The 21,918-nt window shown below is 42.8% G+C and overlaps 2 protein-coding genes across 3 annotated transcripts in view; one reads left to right on the forward strand and one right to left on the reverse strand.

Annotated features, from left to right (window-relative positions):
- The window catches only part of kin (Kin17 DNA and RNA binding protein), a 3,655-nt gene extending 371 nt beyond the window's left edge, over positions 1-3,284 (reverse strand). Inside the window, exons 1-12 of the mRNA XM_084573824.1 lie at positions 3,066-3,284; positions 2,872-2,966; positions 2,729-2,772; positions 2,521-2,643; positions 2,122-2,306; positions 1,971-2,019; positions 1,839-1,890; positions 1,625-1,757; positions 1,407-1,535; positions 1,215-1,314; positions 1,025-1,125; positions 1-85 (exon numbers count right to left, since the gene is read on the reverse strand). Coding sequence (XP_084429950.1) covers positions 26-85; positions 1,025-1,125; positions 1,215-1,314; positions 1,407-1,535; positions 1,625-1,757; positions 1,839-1,890; positions 1,971-2,019; positions 2,122-2,306; positions 2,521-2,643; positions 2,729-2,772; positions 2,872-2,966; positions 3,066-3,179 — 1,185 coding nt within the window. The 5' untranslated portion in view covers positions 3,180-3,284 and the 3' untranslated portion in view covers positions 1-25. The remainder of the gene's footprint in view (positions 86-1,024; positions 1,126-1,214; positions 1,315-1,406; positions 1,536-1,624; positions 1,758-1,838; positions 1,891-1,970; positions 2,020-2,121; positions 2,307-2,520; positions 2,644-2,728; positions 2,773-2,871; positions 2,967-3,065) is intronic.
- Positions 3,285-4,255: 971 nt separating this feature from the next.
- On the forward strand, positions 4,256-8,266 carry atp5f1c (ATP synthase F1 subunit gamma; the record flags this gene model as incomplete). Of its 2 annotated transcripts, XM_084573951.1 has the most annotated exons (9): positions 4,256-4,327; positions 4,885-4,919; positions 5,577-5,708; positions 5,795-6,002; positions 6,119-6,262; positions 6,366-6,430; positions 6,528-6,683; positions 7,530-7,626; positions 8,070-8,266. In XM_084573951.1, the coding sequence occupies exons 1-9, from the start codon at positions 4,287-4,289 to the stop codon at positions 8,071-8,073; spliced, it is 882 nt and encodes a 293-aa protein (XP_084430077.1). In that variant the 5' UTR covers positions 4,256-4,286. The 2 variants fall into 2 exon arrangements, with proteins under 2 accessions (XP_084430077.1, XP_084430078.1); XM_084573952.1 differs by lacking the exon at positions 8,070-8,266 and having other exon boundaries at positions 7,530-7,630.
- Between the last annotated feature and the right edge of the window lie 13,652 nt (positions 8,267-21,918).

The raw sequence follows: 21,918 nt of genomic DNA on the forward strand, positions 1-21,918 counted from the left end.
GTTTTCGTAGCTTTGTCTGGTTTGTTCAGGCCAGCTTGGAGAAATCCTCGTAGGCGATGTCCACCCTCTTCCCCTTCTGTGGACCCTGAGGATGAGGAAGAAATGAAACTTTAAAAAGATGGTCGCTGCACAGAATAGACACAAGAAACACATGTAGATTATTCCAGCACCGGTTCAAACTCCACAATAAATTAAGTCAAATTTATTTTTTAGACTCCATTACCAAATAAAGGCCATGTGTTGGTTGGGAAGACTCTTTTCAATTTATATATAAAGTGAATATATAATATATAATTTGATCTTTACATACCAGTCTATATAATTTTAAGTGTATGCCATATTTAGAACATTAGCACTGCTTTACTTATTTGCCAGGCGGGATCTTTAACCGGGAACTGAAGCCGCTATAGTGTCCTTTTTAGAGTCACCAGACTCCATTGACAAAAACACAAGTTTTACCGCGCAAATCACAGGAGTCGCCGGTCTACTTTTGTAACACTTTTGTGTTTTAACATGCTAATTAGAATCTGAACTAACATGTTAACACACTGAAGTCCCAAAATAACACAGACAAATTAGAAAAAAATCGAAGCCAATAGAGCAGCAGCCTTCGTGTTTTGCAGGGTAAAATTACCATTTTTGTCAATGGAGTCTGGTGGCTTTGAAGAAAGCAGTATTAAGGCTTTAATTCCTTTACAAAAGGGGCTGTAAAGTGGTGATAATATTCTAAAATTAATCTTTTATGTATTCTAAGGGACTATGGATGAATAAGTACTTCATATAACTCTAAATTAAAGAAAAAAAACTTTACTTTTAACAAGTTGGAAGAAAATATCTTCGTCTTTTTAGTAATTTTTGTCCTGATTAAGCTTTTTCATTATTGACAGAAAATTATTTTTTTAATAAAAAACAAAAATAATAATAGTAGATTTTCTGCTTTGTTTTGCCAACCAATCAACCTAACCCTCTGAGGCTCTGGTAAACGCTGATGTCTTGTGATGCAGTCTGCTGTAGAGGAGCTTACCGAGTCGAGCGTGAGCGACGCGCTGAAGTTTTTCTCGTCGATCCCCTCCAGCACAGCCTCGGTGTCTCTGTACGGGCCGTTCAGGATCAAAACCTGTTTACCTGCAGCGGGTGTGACGACAGACGGAGCGTGTTAGCGGCTTATTTAAATCATCCGCGGGAGGCGTTGTGAAGGTTTGCAGGGTGCCTACCTGGTGCCGGTATCACCGTCTCCAAGTGATTCTGATCCAGCTTCAGTTTGTCTCCGGAGTCGATCATTTTCACCATCGCTGTGTATTGATCCCGCACCTCCTGCAACAAACAAATATAAAAAACAAAAAACTATCAGCAACTCCGCATCTTTCTTTTACATCCCCCCTAAAACTAACACAAAGCGTCGTTACCATGATGACGGCTTTCTTCTTGTGGTACTTCTCTCCCAGCCTCTTGGTGACCACTTTCACTACAATGTTGGGCTGCAGCCAGTAATCTGTCCGGACCGACTGCTGCTTCTTCTTCTTCTTCTCCTCCATCTGAACAAAAAGAAAAAGAAAAAGAGGGGCTCACACATCTGATCAGAACACTCAGCAGAGATCATATCTAAACATTCAGGATCACAAACCTCTATGATCTCCTCCAGAGCAGATTTCTTCTTCTTCTCCCCTCTGGAGTCCGAGCTGGAGGACGGTTCTTTCCTTTTGACCGAGGAAGACGCTGCTGCTGCTGCTTTCAGAGCGCTAGCGCCCAGGACAGAGCTAAAACGAGACACAAAGACCTGTATGAAGACGGAAAGTTTGACTTATATAATGATGTTGCTGATGTAGAGGCCTCTGTACCTTGATTTGGAGGGACCAGCTACAGAGGACGAGGCGCCCAAGTTGAAGGCAACTGTAAGCGAAAGACACGTAGAGGTGAGTGGAAAGAAAAAGCTTGCTAATTCACAGATCTGATAAGAAACAAACACTGACCTTTTTCTTCCTCACTCTCCCGTTTGAGCTCTGTGTAAACTGGAGTTTCCTTCAAAATAAAACGCATGAAAAAAAAAAACATATTAGTATTAGAAAGTAAAGCATATTCATGTCTGTTTAGCTGCTCCAAGTATCACAGTAGGAGACTCACCTCGGGCTCCTTGCCGTCGCGGCCTCGTCGGACCTGCTCCTCGATGAACCTGGCGCTCCTCTCCTCGTCGTCCAGCTCCTGCTTCTTCTTCCTCGCCTGCTCCTCTTGGCGGCGGATGGTCTCCGGGTCGCGGTCGATGTACTGGACGTACCAGCCTTTGGGGGTCTCGTCGACCTTACACAAACCTAGTGGAGGAGGTTTAACGTTACAAACGTCTGGTCTGAAATTCATCCTGGATAAACGTGACATAAGGCATTTAGATTTTTCGCTTTAATACGAAGGCACAGTCATTAAGATTCTGTTTTATTCAGGGTGATTAACTTAGATCTTTGCCGGAGTGAGTCCAGACCAACTTTCCCTCAACGAATAATAGTTTCCAGGCTACAACTGCAGCTTTACCTTCCCTGCCGAGCCACTTGGTGAAGTCGGTGAGAGTCTCCCACTTGGTGGAGTTCATATGGACGTGCTCCCGGTGGCTGATGTACTCATTGTAGATGATGTTGTTGTGAACTCGCTTGGTTCCTGTGGAAAAGAGAAAAAGAGTCTCAGAGCTGCTGCTGTTGTTGTTATTGTTGTTGTTGTAATATCTGGATGAGTCCATTCTCACCAAATCTTCTCCTGAGCAGCTCCAAGAAGTCACTTTTGAACTCACTGAGGAAAAGAAACAAGAATTAAACCTGTTACTATTATTATTATGGCTTTTATTCTTATTCATACAGCAGCCACACATGGCTCCGTGTAGTAACTCACTCAGAGAAGTAGTCCATGAACTTGTTTGGATCCTCGGAGGCCAGCAGCAGCTGCCTCTGGTGGGACTCGGACATGCAGTGACACTTGAAGCCATTCTGAAAACATATAAAGACACACGAGTTAAAAAATATATGTATTTATCATTAAAAACCACAACAAATACAGTAAATAATATGATTCAAAGGACCCCTCACCTCATCTCGACATTGTTTCTGACACATCTGACAATACCATCTCAATTTCTGCAAACCTTTGGATTTTATTCGGTTGCTTATCGCCTTTGGGGAAAGAAAATCTGCTTTCCCCATCCTGATCAGCTAATTATAACACAAAAAAACTCGATACGAAGCTAAAAGTAGGACAAAAGTGGTGAATTTCCTCTCGATCCGCGGCCACAACACGAACATCCGCTGCCTAGGGAAACCGTTTCCGCATCTCAAGCGTCATAATCTCGAAAATGCTCTTGAGATCTCGCGATAACACGTGCTGCGTTCATGAACTTTCCTATTTTACCGTTAGTGTCATTGGCGGTCCGAAAGCTAGCAAAACATTTGACTAAATTGTCGAAACAAAACTGTACTTTTCAGCATTATATTTTTTTATTTAATTACATTTGACAGTTTCTCATAAAACACTACTCTACAGTCACAGACAATTTTCTTTAAGATAAATACAAGCCAGTTTAATATATAGCATGAATGCATTGTAATGTTTGCTTATTGGGACGTATCTGTTATTTTGTGGAAACAAATATAAAATAAAAGCTTTGAATTTCCGTTTTTATTTAAACGTCAGGAATGCATCACAGAAAGTGCGAGGGAATATGTCACTTCCGGTGGTCGTCATTCAAATGTCTTCAACTTTGTAAACGAATTAAAAATGTTTTCTTTTTCCTCTACTCGGGAATATTTCATACATATGGACAGAGGAGGCTTTGAGGATTCAGGATGCACCTTCAAAATGACCGGTAAGTGTATTAAAATGAGGTGCAGGGGGGTTTAATATTGTGTTTGTTTTTATTTTGGGGAAATACAGGTGTGTACCTGAGTGAATCGAGTATTTTTCAGTGCAACAGCCCGTTACAAGCAAGAGTTTAAATTAGGAAGCAGTTCAGGCCAGAGAAAAATAAGACAGGTGTTTAAAAAAAGAAAAAGAAAAAGCACAACAGGTATTTTGCCAAAGTTTACTAATTTCCCTTAATATTTTTTTTTTAAATGTAACAAATAATATTTTGCAAATTGTTTTTAATTTAAAAAATAAAAAAGATTGAGCTTGTTTGGGCAATTTTGAAGCGCTGTTTGCGCGAATCTCCTCTTAACGGAATTTATTGACAGTCCGTGAAGGCAGCATTCGTCCATTTTGCTTTTAACTTGCGCCTGCGCAGTCCTGCGTGTCTGACCTTCATAGGAGTAACCATGTTCGCCAGGACCAGCGCGTTGGTGTTCTCCCCACAATGGTAAAGTCAAACACATTTAAATACTTTTACAGCAGCCTTTGCTTTGTGTTATATGTTTGTACTTAAGTTATGCACTTCACATGAATACGCGTGTGACTTCTAGACTGTAAGGCGGGCAGTTATTGAAGGCAAGGACGCGCTAACGTTGCAGGCCGCGGCTAATGAATGACAGCGGTGTGCTGCGTTCTGAACGGACAGCCGGCTAGAAGCTAAATGCTAACGCTGACATGTACTTGCTAACTCGCTGTGACATTGCACCCAGAAGCCAGAAAAGAGAGTTAAAAGTTAGTCAAACAGTAATTCTGAGCAAATTATTGTACAACATACATCAGCCTAAGCCACAATGTTAGCTAATGCTAAGGTTAGCTAGCTGTCAGAGCTTTTTTCCGTGCAGTAAGCTAAAGGATGCTAGCTCGTTTGCATCACACAGTAAAGCTTACATTTTAATTGGTTTATGCTAGCAGTGTAAAGAAGCCAGCGGTTAGGATTAAGTTGGTAATGTTGTTGTATTACTAATGCTTGCAGCTGAAGCTCACATGCACTGTTTCTGTTCACAGTGGGCAGGTCAGGAACATGGCCACCTTGAAGGACAGTAAGTATTCCTGTGCACTATTTACCTACATGGGGAAAGACAAGTGAATAACAGCTCTGTAGCCTCATGCTGCTGACATCTAGTTAAGAAAATCTCATTATTATGCACCGAAATGCAGCTACAAAGCACAGTTTTAATATATCTTAAATAAAACTTGTGCAAAATCCTTAACATGCACGTTACTCCCTTTTGCAGATAAATCATCCTTTCATTCACAATGCAGGCAACAAATAATCTACGAGACAAATATAAAATTGAATATAAAAGTCAGAAAGTGTTCCTACATCGGTCCAGGAGTTGGATTTCTCATTGGAGTTCAGTTTTTATAAGAAAGCATGCAACTTCAGCCTCAATCGTGACTTTTTTTATAGTTAATTTAATAGTAATTCACTTGATAATGAGTTACTTGTTGAGGAAAAACCTATATAACACATGATTTAAGGTCTTCTCTGTGAATTAAATGACACAAAATATATCTGCTAATTAAAGAATTTACTCCTGTAGATGTAATTATATAATTGTTGCTATAATCGGACATATTTACGTCTCTGTCTGTCCCTATCAAATAAATAAATATTCCTCTGCAGGTTGAGACCTTTATACCATCTTTGAATGTTTATTTTCATTCTAATCTTGCGTCGTCTCCTCTTCCTCTAGTCACCATCCGGTTGAAGTCCATCAAGAACATCCAGAAAATCACAAAGTCCATGAAAATGGTGGCCGCAGCCAAGTATGCTCGCGCTGAGAGGCAGCTGAAGCCGGCACGCGTCTACGGCACTGGAGCTTTGGGTGCGTGCGCCTTCCCTCTGTGTTGATTCTCGGTTAATGTAGTTTTTAAATGACGCTGAACTACAAGTCCGCTTCCTCCTCTGCAGCCCTGTACGAGAAGGCCGAGATTAAAGCCCCGGAGGAGAAGGTTTCCAAGCATTTGATCGTCGGCGTCACCTCCGACCGTGGTCTCTGCGGCGCCATCCACTCTGGTTTGGCCAAGGCCATCAAGAGCGAGATCGCCACCTTGACCGGCGCTGGCAAGGAGGTGATGGTGGTCAACGTGGGGGACAAGCTGAGAGGCCTGCTGCACAGGTATGAAGAGAGACGGAGCACCTTATGAACAGAGTCTTGTAGAAACTATTTGAAAATAATAAACCAAATAAAATCAGATTTAGAGCATACCGATGGATTCATTTGTTTCCCCTCAGAACTCATGGAAAGCACATCATGCTGAACTGCAAGGAAATCGGCCGTAAGCCCCCGTCCTTCGGCGACGCCTCCATCATCGCCACGGAGCTGCTGAACTCCGGATACGAGTTCGATCAGGGCGCCGTCTTCTTCAACAGGTTCAGGTAGGACTCTTTGAGCTTTTACTTTTCTCTTGATTAGAGTCTAAAAAGGAAAGTTGTTTAGAACAACCGCAGCAATAACTCTCAACCCTTTCTCTTCACACAGGAGTGTTATCTCCTACAAAGCGGACCAGAAGCCACTGTTTTCCAATGAGACCGTGGCCAACTCAGGTGACACAGCTGTTTGTTTTTCTTTAAAAAACTGTTTGTCAGGAGTCCTTGCCAGAGATATCCATCTTATAACCGTGTTCTCCTCCACCTCCTACAGAGAGCATGGGCATCTATGATGACATCGACGCCGATGTGCTGAAGAACTACCAGGAGTTTGCTCTGGTTAATATCATCTACCTGGCCCTGAGGGAGTCCTCCACCAGTGAGCAGAGCGCTAGGATGACCGCTATGGACAGCGCCAGCAAGAACGCCTGTAAGACTCTGGACAAACGCACGCACACACACACACCGTTCAGCCGCAAGGAAAGGATGTGCTGTTAAAGTGTCTTTTATCACGTGAAACTAAATCTCAAAACTTGTTGAGAGTATTTGATGAAAGGGGGGGATGAACCTTATCGCCAGTCTATCACAGGGCTAATAGAGGGACACAGTCAACAATTCACACTTAAGGCCAGTTAACCAAACGAGCCGGAGAACCCGGAGAGAACCCACGCAGACACATGGAGAACATGCAAACTCCACACAGAAACGCCCCAGTCGACCTTGACAGTAATTTTATTGTCTTTTATCGAGAACAAAACAAACAATCTTTTTGGTTCTCGACTTTTTAAATGTAATTTACTTTCTGCTTTTTTAAGATTTTAGAAAATTTAAACCTATTAGTTTGTGTTTTGGTTCTTCAAGCTACTTAAAGACTTTGGCTCTGGAACATGGTGTATGTTTGATATGGTTAAATGAAAATGAGAACCATAGTTGTAGGTTAAATGCTTCCTGTTGGTATAAAGCACAGTTATTGATAGTTTCTCTGAGTCATTTTCCTACAAAAGTTTGTTTTTCTTTTCGGATCCAGGCTGACATTTTCAGATTCTTGTTTAGATTTGAAATGTATATAGTTTTTTCATTTTATGATATAAATCAGAGGAAACCAGCAGAATCTCCCAAACATTAGATTGACAAAATAAGCCACAGGTTTTCTAGGAGACCTCACATCCCAGTGCTGAGCCATTTTTTTAAATTAATTAATTTATTTCCCACTTGCCACCTCCACGATAAAGGTTTATATTTGACATTGACAGATTTCTGTTCCTTCCCCCCTCAGCTGAGATGATTGACAAGCTGACCCTCACCTTCAACCGTACCAGACAGGCCGTCATCACCAAGGAGCTCATTGAGATCATCTCCGGAGCTGCTGCCCTGTAAGTTATTCCTCCGTCTTCATTAATGTCCCTCAGCCTCCTGTCTCCTTTTTTTTTTTTTTTTTTTTTTCCTCATTATGATCATCCTTTACTTTCCGACAACTCTCTGACCTCGGAGACCTTTTTTTTTTTTCCCTCCACTCCTCCCAGATGATTTCCTCTCATCTATGCATGTGTTTAAATTTCTCAAAGCTGTCACATTCTTTCATGACTAATTCTCCTCTCCGACCTAACCTGCTCCAAATCACCCTCTGCCGAACTCAGGACTTGAAGCGTGTCTTAACAGAGGAGGTAACGAGACAGACCGTAACATTAGGGCTAGTTCGATGAGCCGTAGTCACAAACTCTGTGATATATTAGACTAGTTGCCCTTTAGCTTTAATAGAGTAGCAGGTCTGAAAGAACGCGCTCTCATGCCTGACTTATTTCTCTTTTCTCTGCAGATAAACGAGCGACATCGCCGCTGCCCTCGTCTGTTAGCTCTTCAAAGTACTCCGGACACGTCGTTGTGGAGCGTCTACATGAACATTTGTGCTTCTATTTGTAAAATATATGGAGAAAAATAAACCTCTTAACCAGAAACCCTTTCATCTGTCCCTGTATCTTCTCTTTGCTCCCAATAAATTCCAATGACTGACAATGGATGTCGACGCTTTTCTTCGTTACCTGATATTTAAAAGCATCCATGTGTGAAAATAAACACAGGATGAACTAAGCTAATTTAAAGTAAGTATGTCATTTGATTACTCTACATATAGTTAAAGCAGTGGATGTTACTGCTGATGCACCAATACTTTATGATGCACCTTTGGTTGCATATCCTGGTTGCATTCACATCAGATTTGATCTACAAGTGCCAAAAAGAAATCTACAGATCTGCAGAGATTGTTACTTAAGATTGTTAAATGGACTCTTGTCAAAGTTTTTGCTGAACCAGTTCAGTTTTGTGTCTTAAATTTGAGTTTAACTCCTTCTTTTGCTGCTGATCAGTGTGGCAGGAGGTTCAAACTTTGCATCAACCAGTCCACAATTACCTTTGTTGATATTTATTCTGAAAATTTAAACTTGAACCAAGACGAAGCCTTTAACCTCCACGTGCAAGCGAAGGGACTCTGCAAGAACTTCCCGATGATGGTTCAGTCATTTTAAAAACTAATTTGACTCCTTACGACCTTGTCCTCTTCTTATTCTAGCTCCTGCGTGTCGACACGAGCCGGTGCAGTTCATGAAGTGTCCACCAGGTTGTGCTGTCTGATAACAAATGAGGTCTTTTTTTTAGTCTCCAAAGCAACAACCTGCATCTTCTTGAACCGCATAAAGTGGCCCTTCTAACACTTTATATTCCTGCCCTAACTGTGTGTGTGTGTGTGACAGTAAGTTGAGGTCTGGTCAACTCATTATCCTTCTCACTCCCAGATTTAATTCCCGATCGGCCATTTTGAATAGAAATGAGGTGTTTTGCTCCATGGCAACAGCCTCTTCCAAATATAGACCCGAGAGCAGAAGGTTCTTGTGGTTTGCATTTATTATTGTTTGTGTGTCCAGAGTGTATGCTTTTGTGTGTGTGTATATATGTGTGTGTGCATACATGTCCTGCAGACCTTGTTTGTCTATTGTATTTGTGCTTGTTATTGTTTACTCCTGAGGGGAGTAGGGAGCGATTGCATCTGAACACTGAAATTACAGCGATGCCAGACTCTGATAAACGCAGTCAGAGAGCAGCAGCCTTCTCATCTCTCTCCCCCCGCGCTGCTGAGGCCGGGCCCGCCAATTCTGCATCGACGTGGACGTGGGCGAGGAAGGGTGAGGAGTTTGTCATTTTGAAATTTTTTTTATTTATTTTTTTGAAGGGCCCCGTCAGGTAAAATTTGGGAATTTTCCAGAGGGCTTGGATGATAGAAGGTTAAACTGAACGGACAGCGGATTGTCCGTTTGGTTTCGTATTGTTTATTTAATGTGTGGAAATGTCAGTGCAGAATCCAGGAAGTCCAGTTTAAAGGTTTTCTGACAGATTGTGGTTTGTTTATTCCTCTTTAGCAGCAGCAGAGTACCAAGTCTGAAGCACGCCACAAGGCTTTCCACATGGTGTTGGAGCATTCGAAGGCTTCGGAGGAAGGTAGCATCTTCTAGTGCGTCAGGTCCGTAAACAGTCAATTAAAAGTAAAACTTTTTGTCAGCAGTTGAGCTTAGAGGGTTGTACTTAGATCTCACCTATACTAATATTTAAATCCAGATTCACGGAGTGTTTTTACATCATATATATTCAATGCACAGTCCTGAAGACTTAGATATTCAAGATACATGCCTATACAAGGCTTCCTGGTCACTATCTTAACGTTAATAAATCTTCTAACCAAACTTTCTTACTTCCCTATAACACGATACTGATCTTTTAAGTAGAAGAGTGGTTCATTAGTATACAAGGATCGATTAGCTTCTTTTCTGACCAATATATATGTGTATCCTGTTGCCATCGCTGCTGCTGCAACAAGCTGAGAGAACAAAAAAAGAGTTTTAGTTTCTCAACATGTGTGTTCAAATAACTGGACATCCCATCCCTCCTCCCATTGACTGCGAGTCCGCAGCAACTTAGTGAAAAGAGTCTGGGAACCCCTGAGATAACTCCTCCTGAGGGTTCGCAGAGTTAAACCCAACAGGACGAGACATATAATCAATGAATAACTCACTACGTGTTTTAGTTCAGATTAGTCGGATAAAAGTGAAACCGAGAGGACCGTTGTGGTTTCTGCGAAAATCGCAGGAAAACGGGCTAAAGCAAGACAGAGTCAGGGGGTTTGGTGAAACCACAGCTATGTATCGTAATCATGGATATGTCAAGAACACCATGTCTGAATTTCTTTACATTTGGCACAAACGTTCAATTGGACTCAACGAATATTATTATAATTTGGCACTCAATCGTCAATGGTTTAAGGTCGCTACAACCTCAAAAAACAGTTTATGGCCATAACTGTCAGTGTTTCCAATGAGATTTTGTGAGACCCTGGCAGTTTTTTTTGGGGGGGGGGGGGGGGCTTAACTATGATGCTCTTCCATTTTTAAAAACAATTTATACAGTATATGAAAAGTCTGATGATGATGATATGATCATGCTTTTTGCACCAGTCCGTCTTTAAATTACTGTAATAACGCGGATATTGGATTTAGCGACAAATAACAGAGGCCTGTGTAGTTCATACACATGAATATTAAACGTAAATGTAATCTGAGCAGGTTTGTTTGAACTGGGGCTTAGTTTGCAACCTGGATTCTTGTTTTTCTTTCCCAGTCTGACTTCTCTTTACTGATGGTGCCATGTCTCCAGATCACAGAGAAGAAATAGTACAGATGGGAATGATGCTTAATACTCCAAAAGTAAGGATATAAGAATTCAAAATGTGGAGATAGCAGAGAGAGGCTGCCATCCAGTTCTAGTATTCAAACCGACCAGGTTCCAGTCAAAGGCCACAATTAGAGCGCTCACAAGAAAGCCCTGAAATAACTTCACACGCTCCTATTCTTCGGTTATTATTTAGTTTTATAAAAAGCGTTTTGACAGCCGGCCCTGTAATGGAGCGGCTCCGACATCAGAGCGGCAGAAGAGAAAAGAGAAAGTGTGTGTCAGCATGCAAGGAGTTCGTAAAAGGTGTGAGAGCGAGTGAGCGAGTGAAGACATCTGAACGCTGTGTTCAGGTTGGGGTTGGGTGGGTGGGTGTGGAGGCTCCTCGCCGCGGCTCTGTATTAGCTTCACCTCGTTATCGTTATCGCCCTCCTCCATTGTGGCATGACGGGCGGAAAATGATTAGAGGAACAGGTGACAATGGAGGCAGAGATTTCTGCCTTTACCCGGGGCAGTGCCGCTGTCAGGTACAGCAGCATTACACACGGAAGAAAAGAAGAAGAAGAGGGGGCACCGCAACAAAGGGGGCTCCTTTCTTACTTTAAAACACTCGACGTCTTCTTCAGGGCAGCAGAGCGGCTGCTCGTCGGAGCCAATTGACTCCATCCCTCCATCCCTCTAATCACAGAGGGAGCGATGGGGAGCTTTGAATGGAGAGACTTTCCTCCTCTTCCCCTCCGCCCCCCCCTCCCCTTTTTTTTTATGAGAAAAAAATAATAAGTGATGAAGACAGGAAGCTGTTTCCCACCGAGACGTGGTGTATGTGAGCGACTCTGATGTAGTAACGCCAGGGCATTATCTCATTCACCCCCTCCTCCTTATCTCAATGCGTTCCCCTCCTTCTTTTCCTCCCCACCCCCCACCCCCTCACCCCAAGTCTTACACAAAGCTATCTGCTCTGTGGACTTTTCTGACTATTTATGTCGGACAAGGTCAGGATCGTTTAAACCGCTCTGCCTCTCTCAGCCCCTGCAGATGAGATAGCACGGGAAAGGAGGGAGAAACGATCGATTCCCGCCGCCACGTAGATTTATTCCCCTACTCCCTCCTTCCCTCTGTGACCCCCCCTCTCTCCCTCTGATTCTCCCAGCAGAGCTGAGCCAAGAGGGAGGGAGGTCAGCATCGCCTGTAGTGCGGCCGCCGCCGCCGCCGGGCTCATCAGTCTCTTTAACACCGGCGGCGTTTAAAATACAGTAGCAGCCTTTAAACTGGCCACTTTTCTCCTGCTCCAAACGAGAGACGTCCCCCCATCAATCCGGGCTGGCTTGGGTTTCTTGAAGGGGTTGGGGGGGGGCCTTGTTGGAGAGAGAAAGAGGGGGAGATTTAGACGGGGGAAGAGGCGGTGTGTATCATTCACGGGAGTGTTTTACAAATGAAGCGGGCCACTTACTCAGTCCCGAAAGGTCTGATTGTGAGGCGGGATGCAAACAGCAGCCGGGGGCAGTTACATCCGTTGGGGGGGGGGGGGGGGGGGGGGGTCTGTCAAGAGGCTTTATTTGTCACTCTTCTAGTTTCGACAGCTTTTTTTTTGCACCGTTTTACTTTAATCCTTGGTGTTAGGCATTTAAAATTTGCTTAAATTATATACACCAATCAGGCCACAACATTAAGACCGCCTTCCTAATATTGTGTAGGTCTTCCTTCTGGTGACTTATCAGAGAATGGACATTGGCCTTCTGAGGGTGTCCTGTGGTGTCTGATCAACAGAATTTTTTTTTTGGGTCCTATGGGTTGAGATGATGGGCCTCTGTGGATCATCCCACAGATACTTGATCAGTTTGGGATCTAGTGAATTTGGAGGACAGGTCAACACCTTGTGCTGCATCCTGCTGGGGAGAGTCATTGCTATGGGATGCGGGTGCCTGGTGTTAGGGAGGAATTTGTGGTGATGCCGACGAAGAAGAAGAAGTACCAGAGTCCTGTATGTCTTATGCTGAAGGAGTTTATTTAGGCTCGTACGAGGAGAACAGAAGCTTCGCCATCACAACATAAGTGCATGAGTCCACCTCAATTCGAAGGGACAAACAGTGAACTCAGATTCTTATACTAGAAAGGTGGGCCGAGGCAGCAAAGGGGAGATGTGTACTTCCCATTGGCCATTGTACATAAACATGAAGATAAGGACTCACACCAACTAGGAAATACAAAGTGTCTTCCAGGAACGGAGGACGTTATCATCCAACTCCACAGCTGTGCCTGTAGGCAGCCAGACAGTGAGACTGAAGACGCCAAATGGACCATGGCCTTGGCATGTTCCTCAGAGAGAAAATAGGGCAGATAACTGACCCCAACAGTAGTCTAACATTAACTACACATAGGCAAGAGAAATGATTCTCTAACACCTGGTCTGGTCGAGGTGGGTGCTACATGTCTAAGTAACATCCACACCAATGAATGCCAGAACAAAGGTGGTCATTGTTATTTCCTTCTCCCGACAGTGGTCATAATGTTGTGGCTGATCTGTATACACTCTCTGGAACAAATGACCTGCTCCATACGAAAAGAAATTGGGGAAAATGTTGAAAATAAGACACATTTTGACCAATCATCCCATTAGATTCGGTTCAGGTTTCTTCACTTCGTCTGAGCGAGCGTTTTGCTTGGGAGAATACTTACATGTGTCGTCTTTATCGTGTGTGTGTTGGTGTGTGTTTGTGTGTGTGTGTGTGTGTGTGAGCGTCTGCCACTCATGTCTTGGCTTTCTGGCTGTATGATAGATGGCTCAGCCTCAGAGCCCCCAGCCTGAGCTGCTGGACAGCATGTCACTGCCAGTTTCCGCCAACAGTGTGTGTGTGTGTGTGTGTGTGAATACGATGATGTGTGTGATTCTCCGTGTGTGTGTGTGTGTGTCCGGCCAGTTCCGACCCCCCACTGCAACAGGATAGGTGGGTAAGGACGCCCTGGCGGTGTGTTTTGTATTAATGTGTGTGTGGTGTGAACTGCCCGAGGTCCGCGTCCCGCTGAGCGTGGCGGCCTCAGCCCTTTCCTGTCCAGACCACACGTCTAACCAAAACCCAATGTGTTCCTCTGTGTGTGTGTAGCAGTGTGTGTGTGTGTATGTGTTCTTAGCCATTCATAATTCTGTTTACAACTTACATTACATTGCATTTCCTCCTGATATGATTATTTTTAAATCCATGAATACGTCCCATAAGCGTGATCCATTGACATCACGTGTTTTGTCCTATTACTTGTCGAATATCTGTTTCCTGAGCTCATGATGCATCGGTTAACCTAGTGATTATTGTGTAATGTTTAGATTAATGCTGTAAAATGCCATAAAAATCCTATTTGCAGTTCATCCGAGCACAAAGTTTCCTCTTCAATTGTTTCTTCAGCTAAAATCCAACGATATTCAACTAACTGCTCAAAAAAGACAATTTCAAGAGAGAAAAGGAGACTCTTTAATCATTTCTAGTTGACAAACCTCCTCGACAGCTACATTTTTCAAGTGTTTCAGCTGGATAACCTTCGTATACGATGAATCCATCATTAAATTTCCATAATCATCTCAGCTCTGTCCATCATCCTTCTCTATCGGATGTTTGACACCAGAAGAAGCAGCTAAATTACAATGCTTTTCATTAAATACCTGATTTTTTTTTTAACTTCCTCCACTTTTCGTTTTAGCGTCCTTGAGCACATGTCAGATTTTTGTTATTTGAGGTAAGTTAGGACTTCCCTTTCACCGATAGACAAACAAAAGGCACCAGAGCCACCTCCTCAAATGTTTGTTTTCTCACTTCGACCGCTCCAAAACCGACAATAATGAATCGACTGCTCAGAAAATACAAATTTAAATCCATAAGAAATGGTCAAATCTCGATCTATATGTCATTAATTAAATCGTTTCTAGTTGAATAACTTCCTTAAAAACTAAAATTTTCCGAAGTTTCAGCTGGGAAACCTTCATAAGCGATGAATCCATCACCAGATTTCCTCTTGCATCGTTTTGTTAATCAGATAACTCCTTCCCGTTCACGTCCTCATCTCAGTTCCGTCTCCATCTTAAATGCAAAAGCTCCAGAGCAGCTACTAAACGGACCTCAGCTGATTATTATATCAGTTTTGTCCTCACGTCTTCATCTCTCCATCATTGTTTTTCATTCAATATTTGATTTTTTTCCACTTCTTCCACTTTTTAGCATCTTTGAGCTCCTCTCCTCGATCAGATTTTTTTAGTCATTTCTTAAAATAAGTTGAGATTTCTCCGCTGATAAACAAACAAATGGCACAAATATGTAATCAGTTTCCGGATGTCACGGTTAACCTGTTGATTATTCTATAATGTACAGATTAAAGTTGTAAAATGCTGTAAATTGTGCAAAATGCAAACATATTCAACTAAACGCTCCATAAAAACGGTCAAATTTCAATTAATATGTGATTATTTAATCATTTCTAGTCGACAAACTCCCTCAACAACTAAAATTTCCAAGTGTTTCAGCTGGATAACATTTATAAACGATGAATTGATCATTAAATTTCCTCTTGTTTCCTTTTCTTAATCAAATAACTCCTTCCCGTTCGCGTCCTCATGTCAGCTCTGTCCATCAGCCGTCTCCATCTTAAAGGCAAAGCTCCAGAACAGCTACTCAACGGACCTCAGCCGTTTATTATATTAGTTTATCTTCATCTCTCCATCATTCTTTTCCTTTAAACGCCTGAATCTTTAACACTTTTTTATTTTTGCTTTTCTTTCCCCGATCTCCCTCCGTCTCCTCTCCTCGATCAGATTTTTTTTGTAATTTCTCAAAATAAGTTCTCCCCGCCGATAGCAGACAAACAAACGAACGGCACCTAGAGGAGAAGGACAAAATATGTATTCAGATCCTCCCCTATCCTCTTCCTCTTCTCCCCCCCCTCGTTCTTCCTCCCTCTTCTCCAGCGCTGCCAGCAGACAGTGTGTTTCTGAGCGCGGTTGGAGATTATAGCCGGGAATGACAAGCACGCCGTCTGATACCATATCCGCTCTGAATTACAGATCAGCCCTTTTTAAATGATAGTTTAAATACTTGCTGCGGGGCTGCGAGTTTTCACAGGGTCTTATTTCATTGTTATTATACTAGTAGCGTATTTTTGTTAGAAAATCAGTGTTGGCGCTTATTTAAATGAGGGGAAAGGCGGAAGCCGATATACACTCCAGTGTGTTATTTTACAGTGCCACTTTGGAAAATCCCTCCCTACACTCCCCCCCTCTCCAACCACTATACACCCACCACCCTCCTCCCTTTTCTCTTTTTCTTTTTTTATGTGTTCTTGGTGGGAATTAAAAGGCAGCGCTGTGAAAAGGACAAAAGAGAAAGGACAAACTGTAATTAGTTTGATTTTGTGTGCTCGGCTGTGAGGTTGGTGTAGCCCATTAAGGGTTAGATTCCCACACAGAACGACGGCCGCGGCTTTGATTACCTCTCACACAGGTTTGGCTCAAAACGGCGGGATTTGACTGGAATTGTTTCGCCGTCGCTCATTTTGATCATTGAATTAATGCGTTAATTCAGCACAGAGGCAGGCAGGCAGGTTAGGCTGAGGAGGAAGGAAGGAGGAGGAAGGAGGAGGTGCATTTCCCGCGGCGGCGTGCTGGGTGGCGCTGTTGCCCCAGTGATGCTCCCTGCTTTGGATAAAAGGTCCCTCGGTTTCAGTCGAAGGCTCTGAGCTCTTTGTGCTTTGGCGTTTCATGATGGGATTCTCTGGAGAGCAGAGGATGGAGAACGACACTCCTTCCCCCTCTAACCCTCTCTCTCTCTCTCTCCTCTTTCTCCTTTCTCTCTCCCCCTCTCTCCCTCCTCTCCCCCTCGCTCTCTGCTGGAATACACCCCAACCTTGACATATTGAGAATGAAAACGACGGTTCCACATCCCATGCTCGCTTGTTGACAGCGTTAACACTCTTTTCATGTGTGTTTTGATGGCTGAAAATGAACCGCATTAGACGGTTAGGAGAAATTACGTTTAGCGTACATATACCAGGGCCGCCTTATGCACCAGGGCTTGTCCACCATTTATTTTTTTTTAAATCTGGTGCGCTCTCCCACGCAAACAAACACACACATACACTAATTGTGCGCCCTGTTTGTTTATGAGGTCTGGGAGTAAAAGTATGTTAAATAGGCCCAAGGGGATGGAAAAATATAGCCAACTGTAACCCTCCCTACCCCTTTTCTCACCCTTGGGTATGGTCTCACCCCTCTAAATTCTGTCTATACCATTTGTATACCTTACAAAACTGCGTGCTCAAATTCACGTATCTTCCTCGCCCTCTTTGCACGTTCGTTCTAGCGCATACACTACATAAATTGTGCAGGAAAAATGCACCAAGGCTAGCAAAACTGAAATGTTGACATCCTCGTGTGCAGCGTTGTACAGGTGTGGACGATGTGTTTGGCGTAAAGTTTAATTTTGGCTTCTTTCAAACCGAATAAATAATAATATTTTATTTTAATTATGTATATCTTGCCTATATTTAACCAGATTTCTCCCGTTGAAGATCTCTTTTACGAGGGAGACCTGGACAAGAGTAGATAGATAGATTATTTTTACATTTATTGCCTTTAAAGCACATTAACAGGCAATTAACATCACAGAAGAAAACAAAAACTCATCTTGCTATTGGGTTTCGACTGTCATGCAAAGGTAGAGCACATATGCACTTATCTAGATCTATAAATTTTGAGGTATTAGAGTCTTAGGCAAGATAGTCAATAACTGGGGTCCATCAGCAGCAAGTTTAAACAGGAAATAACATAAAAACATAAAATCACAGAGTTAAATTCAAAAGATGAGCTCAGTTAAAACATTTGCACACAGACAAATCTGGCTAAGCAGATTTCACCACCTTTTTAAACTTAAAAGTTTTCACGTTTGAGATTATATTGCAGGTTGTTCCACGCCGCAGCAGTTTTTCCCCAATTCAGTTCGTACCTCAGGAACCACAAACTGCGGTATACCCTTAAAACGGAGACTTGTGTTTTCCACAATTCAAGTTTAAAAGGAAGATATATACGTAGGAATCGTGCCAGTAACCAGAGGCATTAATGTACAACACGTGACCATAATCAATTACAGGTAAAAAGGTAGACGAGACCAAGTTTCTGTTTCACATAGAAATAAAAACGAGATTTATCTCTATAATAAAATCTTCACCTTTAAAAAAAAAAACAAAAAAAAAAACATATATGACATGTGGATTAAAAGATAGCTGGTCATCAGTTAATAACCCCACATATTTAAATGTGGAAATCAACTCAATTTGGCCAGAGATATAATTTTGATAAAGTGTGAGAGTGGGAATCTGACTCTAATCCACATCGGCGGCAATAATAAACCAGAGTTCACTCTTATCCTCACTGGAACTACTAATAACAGAGCCTTTTTATGAGCCCGATCGTGAAATAAATTCTGCAGAATTGATTTCACTGTCGCGTAACCTCTGAGCTGTCCCGCTCCGAGTCTGTTCTGAGTAACACAGTGAGCTAACTCCGCAGACGGTGGAAACATGTCCAGACCCAAACCCCCGGCTCCAGCTCAGTCACTTCTCTCTAATGACGCTCACTTCCCCCTTATTTGTTCAAAACGTGCCCTGTTTGTGTGTCTAGTGCCTTTTCCCACCAGGCTTTGCGCCATAATTGAAGCCGTGGCTCCTTCCTGTCCTCGTGAAAGCCATTACCCCGGCCCCGTGCGGAGGTATTAGAAAATATTTTAAGGAAAGACGGCGTTCGTGGCGACCGTCATTTGCTTCGTTTAATCGAGTGATTTTTTTTACTTTTATTTATATATTTTTTTAAATGAGGCACGTCTCATCATAGTGGAAGAAGTTTTGCAACTCTCGGTGTCGGCGTGCGATAGAGAGAGAGAGTTGAATGTCGTTTCCGAGGTGGGAGGTTGCACATGTGGGTGAAGACAGCAAACATGCAGCGCTGATATCTTTACGTCCTATGTTTTCAAGAAAATAATTTAATCGAACGGGTGGAAAAGGGATCTGCACTGCAACCTGTGAATTAATACTTAATGCTTTTCTATAATATACGATGCATCGATTCTATACGTGACTCGACTCGAGTGCATGCATCAAACACGACCGACCCTTTCCTCTCCCTCTCATCACAACCACTTCAATTTTCTCTTCCTCCTTCCTGCCACTCTCACGCTCCCTCCATCTGCCGCCGTCCTCTCACCTCTCCCTCAACTCCCCGCTCTGAGCTTTTCATTTTCCGTCTCCCCGGCTTCCCCCGTTTGCCCTCCTGCTACTGTCCTTTCACTTCCTTTTCCCCTCCTCGCAAGATAAGACGCGACCCGAACCCGTGCACGCACATTTACATACATAAAACATACGCACGCATGAAAACGATTCAAGAAAAAGCAGCACAGATGTGTATGGTGCGCGGGGCCGACGCTTGGCTTGAACCGGCACATACATGCTTGGATTTTGTCCGCGGAAGTTATGGATCGCCTCAAGGCCTGAAAATGGAAATCCATTAAATCGGACATTTTTCACTTTCCCTTGCATATTGTCACGGCTTGGCAAGAGCCTTGAATTTAAAAAAATAAAATAAAAAAGTCAACCTTTCAATCATAAGAAAACCTTTTTTTTTTTTTTTTAAAGATTCACCAAAATGTATTTGTTTGGGTCGATCATGATTACGCCGAAATTTTGATCAACGCGCGAATAAAATTCTGCTTATGTTTGGTTTTGGAGGACGTGCCCTCGCAGTGAAAACTATTTTTGTTTCCAGTTGACTCAGTGTTACATTTGTGGTTTTTATCTTATGTTGACTTTTTTTTTTTTTTTTCCAATGCTCGATATAGATCATTCCTTCCCCGAGTGCTTTGATATGTCTAAACGCAACCATATCAACTTAATCCGTGCCGTGGTTGAGTCACAAACAAACTAGAAGTCAATGAGTGAAACGTGAATGTAGGAGCAAACTGCCAATCTGCATGTTTCCTTTTAGGAAAAACCTGAAGCAACCATCCCTAATTGGGTGTATCGAAAAAGTACATTTCAGGAGATGCTACCCTTTAAGATGTGAAGATGTGACAATAACCATAGTTGAGTTTTTTGGTTTTTTAAAGGAAAACAAAAGCACAAGAGGTTTAGGACAGCCAGGCTAGCAGCAATATTTATCTGCTGGTAAAGACTGCCGTGTCAGTTGGTACAGGTAGTCCAAAAAGAAAGAAATCCTACGGGTTGTGCGTTGGATAGATCGCCGAAAAATTTCAATTAGCCCTTCACGTTCCCCTTGAAGAGAAACTGCAGCAGCTTTGATGACTGAACTTTTAACATTGGGGTTTGGGTCCAGTGTTTTTTAGCAAATGCTAGTTACTGAATGAAGCTAAACTTAGCATGTTAGCATGGTGACCTTACAGGTTAGGGATGTGCCGATCAAGTTTTTTTTTGCCTCTTGATCTGATCTTAAACCAAATTCCCTCCCCTGTAGCTTCCTAAAGTCTTTCCTTGTCTTCTCCCAAAGTCCAGTCCAATAAATCTTTTTCTCAAAGTTAATGTAGTGTGGAGAGGGTAGCTGGTACCTCGTGTTCTCTACTCCAGAAATGTTCTGGTCATCCATCGCTGCCATAAACTCCCTAACCCACTCTAGAAAAATATTTTTCTCCTTGACGCCGTCTCCAGGAAACTATTCTTCTTCTCAGTGTTTGTTGTCGTTGTCTGAGTGCAGCCCAATCACGATCAACTACTATCGCCTCGCCAAACATCCGTATACTAATTCTGTATGAATGAGTCATTTTCCAGAGTAAAAGTTCTTCCACACAGCAGAAATGTTTAATCATGTGATTTTGGTTCTTTTTCTTAGACTTTTGGCAGATTTGACGCTAGCCAACCACCTTAAGTTAAAACAGAAGAAGAAGTTGTGACGCTACAGGGACGTGGTTTTGGTTCATGGCAGACCTAAAATAAATGACTACAAAAGATCAGACTTGGCTGAAGCCTAATACCGATCCAGTCATTTTAAAAATGTCTACATTGGCCCCAATAACGATCGGGACATCCCTATTACAGATGTTACGTATGAAATTATTTTTTGTATTCTGGTTCCATTTCCTGAAGGGATTTTCTCTTAAGAGCTGAATATGAAAACAATTATGTTCTTTTCTAGTGACACAAAATGGATTATTTCCATCTGATCCTCTGGAATATTAACCTGTCCTCAGAGCTGGTAGAAAGGTGAATATTCAAAGCCTGTAGCTGCTGGTTCCCACACTCTTTCACCTTTTCCCATTGCCTCTCTATTGCGAAGTCCAAATGAAACAGAGATATTCATGGCTCCTCTCCATGAGCATAAAGACCTGGACCCTCCTGCCCTGGCCATTCAATTAACCACAGTGGCCAGTGTGTGTGTGTGTGTTTGTGTGTGTGTGTGTGAGAGAGAGTGCAAACTATTGCCCTGTCTGAGCAGCCAACCTCAACTAAGGGCCAGGCTCAAACAGCGGCTTAAAGCTAACCAGGTCACAGCTGATGGTGTGAGAACCGGGGCTGTGCTCGGGTTAGTGCGTTTTGTGTGTTGAGTGTGTGTGTGTGTGTTGAAGAAGGGAGAGAGAGCTAAAAAAAAAACGTCGGTGTGTTTGGGCAGGTGTGTTGCTGTTGCCGTTGACAGCTCTCCCATGCTGCAACTCGCAGGTTGCAGACTACAACTCGAACTGTTTACGCGCTTTCAGTTTGCTTTTCTTGATGCCTACGTGCCGGACTTGCCGGCGTGCGCTCGTGTCTTTCAGCGAGCGTGTACGTTTGTTTTCAGAGGCAGTCAGGCTACACTGATTTTCTGCTGTAGTGGCTGAGTGGTTGAGTAATCAAAGACCAGTTCTGATGTGTCAACCCCCCTCCCCTCCCATCCACAAGCCCCCCACACCCCTTCCTACTCCTGACACATAAAGGCAAGT

The sequence above is a fragment of the Chelon labrosus genome (assembly GCF_963514085.1).
Source record: "Chelon labrosus genome assembly, chromosome: 23".
NCBI lineage: Eukaryota > Metazoa > Chordata > Actinopteri > Mugiliformes > Mugilidae > Chelon > Chelon labrosus.